At 35.0% G+C, this 12505-nt stretch overlaps 1 protein-coding gene across 2 annotated transcripts in view; it reads left to right on the top strand.

The window, feature by feature from the left end:
- Positions 1-12505, top strand: part of LOC111863205 (rhodopsin) — a 29112-nt gene that overhangs the window by 8273 nt on the left and 8334 nt on the right. For both annotated transcript variants that reach the window (XM_023849302.2, XM_023849301.2), the window contains exons 3-8: positions 449-687; positions 1250-1356; positions 2180-2286; positions 6632-6779; positions 8515-8625; positions 9945-10111. In XM_023849302.2, coding sequence (XP_023705070.2) covers positions 449-687; positions 1250-1356; positions 2180-2286; positions 6632-6779; positions 8515-8625; positions 9945-10111 — 879 coding nt within the window. The remainder of the gene's footprint in view (positions 1-448; positions 688-1249; positions 1357-2179; positions 2287-6631; positions 6780-8514; positions 8626-9944; positions 10112-12505) is intronic.

A 12505-nucleotide genomic window follows, 5' to 3' on the forward strand; every position in this document is an offset into this window, starting at 1 on the left:
GTAAGGAATGATCAGCTACCCCCAGGATGTAGGTTCTGGTACTGTTGATTGGGAGGCTGAATGGACTCAAGACCCATTATGGACTTGGTATAGAAAAGAAATATCCAAATAGTCCTACAAGGAATGAAACACCAGCCTTCCAGATAGTAGCCAATCGTGTCAATGTTTGAGCTATCACAACTTCCATTTTGAATACTATGCAATAAATGGCAGGCACAGAAACTAATTATCTTTAATGAATTGGTAATTTTATGATGTACTCTAATTTAAAAACCCTGGTAATAATGAAAACTTGAATTTATACTTCTTGTTAATAAAATCATCATGGTGTTAAAACATGTGCTGTAAACAGATTAATGTACAGAGCAGGTTTTCCTGCTCTTAATGGTGAAAAACAGGACACTTCCTAAGTTGTGTTCTTTGTGGTAATGTTTTAATGTCTATGCAGGTACCATTTCCGCCCCATGAACCCATTATGGCATGGTATCCTTGGTTTTGTTATTGCTTTACTGGGCTTCATCTCGTGGGTTGGCAATGGTGTTGTGATATATATATTCTCAACCACCAAATCACTTCGGACACCATCCAATCTCTTGGTTGTCAATCTTGCATTCTCCGACTTTCTCATGATGGTAATCATGTCTCCACCTATGGTTATCAACTGTTACTTTGAAACATGGGTACTTGGTAAGTTTATGAAGTTGTATTAAGTGAAATGACAATATTTTTTTTTAAATTCTGAGTCTGTCAACACTCACCTACATTATCACTGCTGTCTAGATACAAGTAGTCTTGACTGGAGTTCAGAGGATTGTACATTCATAATAATGCAGTAATACAGATATTATTGCTTAAAATTATTTCTAACAGTCTCTGATAACGGCTGCAAAAGTTGACACCACTAATATGAAACTTGGCACTTCACAATATATGGTTATGCATAACTAGAAGATCAGTTCATCAAAAGTAGGGTTTGGTGGCGATATTAATTAGGTAATTTGTGTTAATTTCACTCTACCTGCTTTGAAAACTTCTCATAGATCATAATGCAAGATGATGTGGCAGTGGTTTGCAGATGACTGCTACATCAGTTGCATGTAGAAATTCTCATGAAAGGGATGAAATAACCCTCTTCCTTCCTCATAATTCAGACATTTCTTTATAATCACTGCATAATTATTTGGTTTATTCTCTCTCATTTAGTTGATACCATTACCTTAATTAACTGCATTAACTTTTGTGTGTGCAGGTCCATTAATGTGTGAGCTTTACGGGATGTGTGGCTCATTATTTGGCTGTGCGTCTATCTGGACCATGACTATGATTGCTCTTGATAGATATAACGTCATAGTGAAGGTAACATCAGTTGCTGTTACCATTTTTCTTTACAGGGTTTGTCAGTCAGAGCAGCCTGAGGAACATAATTATTTATATTATACCTATGGTCACAGACAGTATCCCATTTGATCAGTTTGTTATAACCAGACAAGAAACACATTAGTGATTAATCTGTTAACTTATTCAATAAACGATTAACCCACAAATCAACAAACTCACCAATTATGTAACCAGCTAATTAAGATTCATTCCTGTTCCCTTCCACACTTTATCTGATTATGAATTTAACACTCAGTGCTGCCAAACATCACAGTTGAGTGGAATACTCCTGCTTTGCATTCAACAGTTTTTTGTGCTTTCCATTTTTTTATTGCTAGTGGTGTAGGACTAAGTCCCTTGTACTGCTGCCACTTCTGGCCTATTGTACCAGCCCCAGATGATAGGTGAGGGTGATTGTGGAGTAGTTGGTGGAATGGAGATTGGCAGGGGAAACTGAAGTACTTGGAGAAAACCTGCCCCTGTGCCACTTTGTCCACCACAAATCCCACTTGACCAGACCCAGGATCGAACCCAGGCCACTGCAGTGGGAAGCCAGCAACTAACCGCTTGAGCTATGGTGCGGCATGTGCTTTCACTTAGTTCTTCAAAGAGAATTTCAGGATGGTACCTCAAATTATGCCAAATTGTTTTCTTCCACATCCTTTCCAGTTCACTGATTATCCTACAGTTTGATTCTTCATAGACTTAATAACTGGTAGCATTGTTAAACTTTAAATAAACAAACAAGCAATGCTGTATATTAAATTCTGTTTCATGTATGTTCATTTGTGTCTTCTTGCAGGGCCTATCAGCCAAACCTATGACAATCAAAACTGCCCTGTTCCGGATAATTTTGGTGTGGCTATTCGCCCTTGCCTGGACTATAATGCCCATGGTTGGGTGGAACAGGTATGTGTTAGAGTCTTGCTGAAAACGTTTATCTCATGACTCCTGATAAAATAGTTTCTGGTCTGTTTGGTTTCATGCAGAATCCTTTTATAAGAAGATCAGCAATGGAATGTAACCAAATAAATTGCTGAATTTTTTATTACAAACTTTAAATTTAAAGCAATTTTTTATCAGATAGTATGACTGTAAAACAATTCCTGTGAAAAGAAATTTAATTCAAAATCTGCAAAATAATTATGTTGTCAGACTTTAGAGATTATAATTTAGTATACAAAAACAGTGAGAAATTGAGGCTTATGATTGGCATGGCTGACACTGACTGGCTAGTCACAGAACACCATTTATGCTATTAATGACCATGCTGGTAGTTGTCTGGACTTCTGCTTGACTCTAGTGTTTGTTTACACTACACCAAGTGTTGCAAATTGCATGTTATGTTGAGTTCATCCTGACACTTTTGCAATTACAGTAATTGTGATTGAGTTATTCTACCACACATTATTTGTTATAACCTCCATATTAATTACTTATACCAGACATGAGTTTCAGTGATAAATAATTATGTTGAGAGTTAAAGTGATTCACAGCAGGTGTTAGAGTTCAAGTAGCATATAAAGATTTAAGGTTCACACTGTATGCTTCATATATAAAAAGAGTCCCATGTCTTAGTAAAGTAAGCCAGTGAACAAGCTCTTCGAGTGGTCTATTTTTCTTATTATCAGTCTCAGCTTGAATATAGTATTATATTCTGGGGTTCTTCTCCAGTTATAAAAAGTTTATTGTTGCCCAAAAAAAGAGTAATTAGATTGAGCCCTGGAACTTGTGTAGAGAAGGTTTTAAGAGGTTGGGTATTTTGACGGTTCCTAGCCTATATATCTATTCTATATTGATATTTGTTGTTAGAAATCACAATTTTTTCAAACCAACAATAATATTCATCATATAAACACTAGACAGTTTGGAAAGCTACATGTGTCTTCAGTGAGATTACCTTCAATCCAGAGAGGCATGTTATATTCATCAATTATGGTTTATAATAATCTTCCTCAAAATATACAAAGGATGAGTGATAATGTGAAGATTTTTAAACACACACTGAAAAGTTTCCTCACAACAAATTCTTTTTATTCAATAGATGATGAATATATTTCTGCTAAGCATGTATAACATTTAATAACTATATTCCTTGTAATTTTGTTTATGAATGGCAATGTAAATTATGGTTATTTGTTGCTTTTGGTTGTGTGTGGTTGTTTGCTGTTGACACGATTGTACTTCTGCAATCAAGTCTTATTTTGATGAGTTCAATATCCGGTCCGGTTCGGACAACCGATCAGTGAATTTAGAATTATATACATATGTAAGTAAAGTAAAAGTAATGGTATCCCTGTAACAGGCCGTGGAGGCCCATAGGGTTGTGAGATGTTGAGGATCCCACATTTTCTAGACAATTGGCTCATAGATGGTGGTAAGGTTGTCAGCCTTATGTGCCGGCCACTTTTTACCCCCAAGAATATTCCTGGTGCTCATTTCTGTTAGAGGCTGAGTTGACCCCAGTGCCATAGTGCGACAGGAAGGATTAGGTAAACTGAAAAAATCCACCTCATCAGGATTCGATTCACGACCTTCTGGCTTGTAGCATAGTGCCTCAACGAAATACGCTAATGCATCCCTTGTCTTAGGGAACTATTTTTGAACTGAAAAGGTTGTCTTGTATTCCAGTATGCTAATCTTGAGGTCACAAAATTATCAGTAGCTAGCTTTAAACACTGAAAAATGTGTGAGAGATTTGTGTGTTAAAAATATTGATTTTGTTAAATTGATCAGACATGCAGATTAATAATTTTAACTCCCCAGGCTAATGCAACATATTGTTTTGTAACATATGAATAATGGAAGAGAGACTTCTGATCCAAGTGAGAGTAGTAAAAGTCTAAAATAAATTTTGTATATTATTATGTCATCTGTAATCATATATGAGAATTACTTATAAATACAGTGTCACCTAAATATCAGCCAGATCAAATTATGGTAGACTTAGCAGAACTGCTTCATCTGTTCAGTGAGTTACAGAAACTAGTTTCCTACATATGTATGCCATAACTGCAAGTCTGCAGTCTAAATGCAAGACAGATCAAGCTGTGAGACATATCCCATTTCTGAGGGTGATTCAGTGTACAACTTGCCATAATTTATATACTTACTTACTTATGGAGCTGAGTCCTTCTTGAGGAACCAGCAACTGTGCAGCTACTCAAGAACTTCCCAGCATTTTATGGAACCCGAAAATTCTTTACCATGTTCACAAGAGCTCTCTGCTGGTCCCTATCCTTAGCCAGATCACTTCAATCCATCCCATCCCATCCTATCTCTCTAAGATCCATTCTAATATTGTCCACCCACCTATGCCTTGGTCTACACAGTGGTCTCTTTCCTTCTGGCTTCCCCACTAATATCCTATATGCATACTATAATATATAATTTAGTTTATTGTAGCTCTTTTCTTGTAAATAGTAAAGGGTCCATTCAAAGATATTGTTATGTTTATGTGTGTGACTATAGACAGGGTTTAGACTGATGAATGGATTTATTGACCACTTATACACACAACTACAAGCACATACAGCACTACTGCAGATTTCTACACTTTACCAATCACTACACTCTAAGTCTTCTCCAGTCTACAGTGTCTTCACTAGTCATTGCTTTTTAACAGCTCGCAACAATGGAAATTCTTCAGCGTCTGTGCTCAAATTGTTGCTGTCTGCCAGATACCCCACAACTGAGCTATAGTGTCATCTGTTCTCATTCTCCCTTGCAGAGCTCAACTCTCAACTAACTGGGTCACCGCAGTAGTTTTCCTTTCAAACTCCTTTGCATGAACCGAGTAGACAGCACCGTTTCCAGCAGTAACTTTATTGTTGTATGCATATTCATTGCTGCAGGAATGTGTTTACTGATCTGTTCGCTAGAAATGGCCATTGTTTATTCACATTTCTAGCAGTCATTGCATAGAAACAGCTCTACACACTACAATATGTTTGCTAAAATTCATTTTGTATTCAGTGAAGATAGATTTATTCACCTGTATTATTGTTATTACAACAATTGAATTTAATTGCATTTATTTTCTTAAAAGGGCACCCAACCTCAGAAAATACCAAGACTATGCATGAGTCTGAAAATTATAAACATCACAGCTCTTTACTTGTCCATTTCATGCCATTGTCGCTATCTGAACTATGCAGCATCACCTAATGTGATAACTGATGAACTGAAAAGGATTTAGAAGAAACATTTATTGCTTAATTGAGGTACTGTCTGGGCAGAAAACTATGAAAACCCATAGTCATGATAGCTGCTGTCCTGTCCAAAATTTGAATCGAGCACCTCCAGGATATAAGTCTAGAGCATTACCGTACCAGTCTGCTTGAACTTACATCATTTCCTGCAGCAGTTCAGTATACTTGTAAGACTGTTGGCAATACTGAAAAATGGACACAAATTTTAAGAGGATTCATCATTGGTGTAGTGCATTTAGGATTTTCTAGAATTTTATCTTCATTCATATTACAGAATTTTGCCTTTACAGTAATTACAGAACGTGGCCATAAAACTCATGATATGAACCATAAATTCACCTCTACCAAATATCTGTGATAAATACAAGGAATATTTTGAACATAAAATGCAAAACAAATTTAGCTACAGAAGAATGGGGTTTGTGTTATGGAATTTCATGATATGGATACATTGTCAACAACACATCCCTTCCATAACACAGAGGCATGCTGTATCTTATAAAAGTTGCATTTCTTTTGCAGGAACTTATAATTACCACATGAAACTTCTTGGCTGACAACTGAATGTTTATAGTTATATACATTAAATGGTGTTAATGTTGTTCTCACCTCTCAGATTTGCATATCCACCTTGATACAGCTGAGGATGTGGTGCTGAATTTACCAATAAGAGGAAGTTTCTAATGACATGACCTTTATTTTGAATTTCACAAAAATAATCAACTTCTTGTTTATAATATTGATTTCTGTAGTTGAATCAGAAGAGCAGACACATGCAGAGTTGCTAATACTCATAACGTTCTGAAATGGGACTCTTTTCAATTGGAATAGAAAGATGATTATGTCAACATGCCCTTATGAGAAATAATATTAAAAATTAGCTTTGTAGGTATCCAGTAAAATTCACTTAGCTCATGTAATGTGATATTATTGTAAGAACGAGCATGTTAACGAATTTCACAGAGTTGATGTAGTTTGGTGTTACATTAATAAGTGTCATATCTAAACGTATCACTTTTGTAGCATAACGTTGTTGTTTGCAGATATGTTCCTGAAGGCAATATGACTGCCTGTGGTACTGACTACCTGACCAAGGACTGGCTGAGTCGCAGCTACATTCTTGTTTACTCTGTGTTTGTGTATTACACACCACTCTTCACTATCATATACTCCTATTGGTTTATTGTGCAGGTCAGTAGTTCTTTTGGCCCAGACTTGTGTTCTGAAACATTGTTATGGCTAATGTTAATTTGATCTTCCTGGGCTTGGCCCAATTCAGCAATGGTGAAAGAGTAAATTTTTTATATTGAACTCATAGAATACTAAATTTGATTGTTATCCTCAGCATGTTAAATACGAAACACGGGAACAGCTCTGAGATTGTCTTTGGTAAAGAATATACTAGTGAAGTAAAAATAAAAAGTAAAGCTCTCCCTGTAAGAGGTCGTGAAGGCCCATAGGGTTGTGAGACATTGAGGGTCCCACATTATCCAGACAGTTGGCTCAAAGATGGTGATAAGGTTGTCAGCCTTACGCACAGTAATCCCAGCTGTGTTCTCAGTGATTGCAGGGCGATTTCAAATGTCCTCCCCTCATATATTATTATTATTATCATTATTATTATTATTATTATTATTATTATTTATTTCATCCATAGCTGTAGAGAATTACAATTGGACATGTCAAACATGAACAACATCACATCAAAAATAACATAATTAAAAAAAAATAACATAACATTCACACAGTGATTCATGACTATAATACAGCAATACATTTTTAACTTAATTTAAGAATAATAAATACTAAAAAAAAAAAGACACAAGAATAAATATTTTAAACATATAGACAGATTTATTAACAAGCAGTTTACGTCAGAAATTAATAATAATAAATACTCCAAAAAAGGCAAAAATATACAGACAGATTTATCAACAAAACAGTCCGTGTCAACAGTTATTAAAAAATTCTTGAAGAGAAAAGAAGACATTACACAACAAATAATTCTTAAGTTTCTTCTTAAAAACATTAAAATTTTTAACATTCTTCAATTCAGTTGGAAGGACATTAAATATTTTGGTTCCCATACTAATCACCCATCTCTTGCTATGCTCAGTATTACAAAATTGTACAAACAAATTGTGTTTATGAATAGTGTTATAGCCATGAACATCAGAATACTGGGTGGTATAAATCTTATTTTTTATTATAAAACATAGGATCTCAAAAATATATAAGGAAGTAACAGTTAAAATCTTTAATTCATGAAAGAAATTTCTATAGGAAACTCTATTTTTAACACCTTTTATCACCCTTACACATCTTTTCTGCAGTTTAAATAGAGTTTCAGAGTCCTTTTGCACCCCACCCCCAAAAATAATACTGTATTTCAACATGGACTCAAATTTTGCAAGATATACACTTCTTAAAACAGTGTGGCTCACTGAGTCCAATAGGGATTTTATCAAATAGGTAGTCTTGCTAAGTTTTTGACACACATATTGGGTGTGGGTTGCCCAACTTAAATCATCAGTAATACAAATACCCAAAAATTTTACATCCACTGAACAAACCACCTCCTTATTATTTATATAAAAAAGGGGTCTGGTAATTTGAATAGATTGTTAATGCAGCATGTTGCTGAATATGCATACTACGTAAATTTGTTCAGTAGGTGTGAAAACTGCAACACTGACTGAATCATAGGTACCTCTCGCTGCCCCATTCATTGCTGTAACCTTCTGGTCTGATTTGTATCTACTAATGATTGGTTTTTATCCATGAATGATACTACATACACACACATAGTTAATCATAAACCATATATTATTGTAAAATGGAGATAAAAAACAAAGAATTGTGCATTAGTCAATTAGTCTGAGCAGGAACAGCAGTTACTGTAACACCGTTACTTTTTATGTGACAGGCAGTGGCAGCCCATGAGAAACAAATGAGAGAGCAGGCAAAGAAGATGAATGTTGCTTCCCTGAGGTCAGCTGAACAGGCCAACACCAGTGCTGAATGCAAGTTGGCCAAGGTGAGGCATAACAGAGATACCAAACTTTCTTGGTTCAAGTGTTACCATATGTGCATTCTATGGATATCTTATATACGGAATATTCTTGGCCACTTTCAGATTTCTCATTAGCATAATTCATATGCATATTTAATGTGTCTTCCAGAGAGCTATGTACATAGATATAGAATCCATCATTGTTTATACTAGATAACAAAATAATAATAATAAGATATTTAATCGTACAATATAAATCTGACTGTACATTCGTTTCACAATAACAATCATTTATGTACAAAATATAAAACATTCAGATACATCTACAACAGGCCACATATAATATATCACTCTTATCATCATAATACATGGCTTAATTATAAAATCTTATTGTTTTAATCCTATTTCTAGTCATGTTTCAATTCAAAAATGTCCTCAATTGTATAAAGGGAATTCTGTAATAAGAATGTTTTCAACTTGGATTTAAAACTCTTTATGGCATTAAACATAAACTTAATTTCAGTTGGCAGATGGTTAAAGATCTTTAGTCCCATATAACATATTCCTTTTTGGAATTAAAGAATTATACATTTTAGTATTGTTGGCCCAGATACATCTTCTGATCTCAAATGATCTCTCATCATGAAGTTTTAAGTCAGAAGTTTGTATGAACTTTTTGTTTCTTCTGTTTATTCTATTTGTTCTTTAATCTCAGTCTCCTTGATTACATCATCCTAACAATATCTTATGAAGAATGCAAATTGTGAAGGAACAATCATATACATCTTCTTTTCCATGTTACTTTTCTCTCTGAATTCAAAATATTCATCTCACTCTCAATATCTGCCTATTTTCTCAGAAGAGACCAGTTTCACACATCTATGATAAATGTGAAATTTTAGGTTCTTACAGCAACTAGAGAATACTGTTTTCAAGGTTGAGAAACCATGTAGCGTGGTAAAGCTTAACAATGTTTCGGAGGAATGTACAATCCCCATCTTCAGAATAGAAGAGTGACTCCAAAGATGCAAGTACTACAATCTTTCAAAATATCAGTGAACTTCAACAGATTATATAGTGTCACATCCAAAAAGACAGTATTCTTCATCTATGATGAAGACAGTTAATAACTGGTCGTGGTGCATGGGGAAACCCACCCCCTCCAATAATAATAATAATAATAATAATAATAAGACAGTTAATGAAACTACCTTCTTTTTGTTGCATTGTTTGGAATTGTGGTCACATATTTGGAGAGCTATTAATTCAATATTAAACTGTCTCTTTATTTCCAAAACATACGAGTAAAGTTACTGAACACACCTGTTTGCACTGTCTGCCAGGTTGCACTGATGACCATCTCCCTGTGGTTCTTTGCATGGACACCCTACCTAGTCATCAATTATATGGGCGTGTTCGAAGGTGCCAACATAAGTCCCTTGGCTACCATCTGGGGCTCCCTGTTTGCCAAAGCTAATGCTGTGTACAATCCCATTGTATATGGAATCAGGTGAGCGAAAATTGCCAAGGTAACTGCAGTACACTCCTTGTTATCCTTGCTAATGAAGCAGAAAAGTTGCACAAATAATGAAAACACATTTATAATCCAAGATATTCTATGGAAATTTGTAAATGTATGCCTCACATCTGATTTATGTAACTATCTCAAGAGGAACAAAAAAAAACTATCCCTGTGACAGTCTGTGGAGACCCATGATGATGTTAGGCATTGAGGCTCCCACATTTTCTAGACAACTGGTTCACAGATGCAACGAGGTTGTCAGCCTTACACCCCAGCCACGATTTACCCCCAGGATGATTCCTGGTACTCTTTTCTGCTAGAAACTGAATCAACCCCAGGGCCATATATGCAGCTGGAAAGATTAGGTCAATTTACCTCATCGGAAATTGAACCTATAACTTAGGGGTTGTAGCATAATGCCTCAACCAGCTATGATACCACGTTCCATAATACGTATGGAAAACTATATATAGTATGTGTCTTCAATTTTTCTCTACAGTTATTTTTTTGACATTTCTTACTCTGATAAATATGAGAATTACACTGAAGATGCCTGCACATGTAAGTGTCAATATAGAGTGGCCTTTATCATTAAATATCCCAGTCTAAATGAGGGCCTGATGCTGAGATCTTAAAATCCACACAGTATAACTCAAGACAACGACATACAATATACAATTTATAAAATAGCATAAAATGTCACTGAATTAAACCAACTTGGAGAGCCCAGTACTGTTCAAGAATGTCCAAACATTTGAAATGCTGTGTTGGTGATCTCCATGAACAACACACAACAGCCATGAAGATGAAAAGTATAGAGTTCTTCTACAGAAAGATGTAGAACAGTAAGGGGTTCCCCCACAGGATGTACAAACCAACGTGCAATCTTAGAGGGTCCTTTGATGATAGTGGCAACTGATGGATATGACTGTTGTCACTTTATATATTTTTGTACAGGCCATATTTCAGTGCTTGATTTTATTTTCTGAAGAAAGTATTTTCTCTTTTTCTTATTCTTCTTCTTGTCTTCAGAGATTATGCAAAATAATGTATTTAATATCCCCTTCTTGAACGTTTTAGTCATTGTGTCACTTTTTGTAACAGTTTGTGATGATGGTATATTAATACAATTATTGTGTTTTTGGACATTATCCATCATTTGGCTTTTATTTAGAACACAGCATTTTGGAGACCGGATTCTATCTCTGTTATCAGGTGAAAGCATACTCAAGTGGAACTAGTTCCCACCTCTGGACACCTGTGCCAACACAAGATAGGATATATAAACCAAACACAACATAAACCTTCAGCAAGAGTTAAGATAAACATTAAAAACGTTAAAAAGATCTCCATGCGCACAAGACCTAGCACCTATGGACATGCATTATTTCACAGCCAGTCGTTACCCCATGTGTTAAAGAGTATTTCCAAGAAATTCAGACACATTGGAAACTGTTTCAGTGTCGGCCAACTTCAAATTTATTTCATTTATTATTTATTTATTTCAAACTCTATTTAAATTGCAGAAAAAATGTGTAAGGGTGATAAAAGGTGTTAAAATAGAGTTTCCTGTAGAAATTTGTTTCGTGAATTAAAGATTTTAACTGTTACTTCCTTATATATTTTTGAGATCCTATGTTTTATAATAAAAAATAAGATTTATACCACCCAGTATTCTGATGTTCATGGCTATAACACTATTCATAAACACAGTTTTTATGTACAATNTTTGTATGTACAGTTTTGTAATACTGAACGTAGCAAGAGAGGGGTGATTAGTATGGGAACCAAAATATTTAATGTCCTTCCAACTGAATCAAAGAATGTACTAAATTTTAATGTTTTTGAGAAGAAACTTAAGAATTATTTGTTGTATAATGTCTTCTATTCTCTTCAAGAATTTTTTAATAATTGTTGACATGGACTGCTTGTTGATAAATCTGTCTGTATATTTTTATGCCTTTTTTGGAGTATTTATTATTATTATTAATTGTTGATATAGACTACTGTCTATATGTTTAAAATATTTATTCTTATGTCTTTTTTGGAGTATTTATTATTCTTAAATTAAGTTAGAAATGTATTTTGAGATGTACAAGGTGTGGCAATAAAGAACCCGGATTACTTTTATGACTCATTTCCGGCCACGTCATTGACGAAGAGGAGGGTAGGGCATTGACCCTTGGACTTCCCTCTACCGTCACACAAAGTTTCATTCACGTGCATCGGTTAGTCTGGCCGCGACCATTGTTAGAAGCGGATCGTGTTTCTGAGCTCCGTCGGAATAATGCTGAGTGCTAATGCAGAACAACGTGCTAACATCAAATTCCTCACAAAACTTGGAAAATCTGCCACTGAAACTTACAATTTGTTGACAGAAGT

Source organism: Cryptotermes secundus, unplaced genomic scaffold (assembly GCF_002891405.2).
Source record: "Cryptotermes secundus unplaced genomic scaffold, Csec_1.0 scaffold586, whole genome shotgun sequence".
In the NCBI taxonomy this organism is placed as follows: domain Eukaryota; kingdom Metazoa; phylum Arthropoda; class Insecta; order Blattodea; family Kalotermitidae; genus Cryptotermes; species Cryptotermes secundus.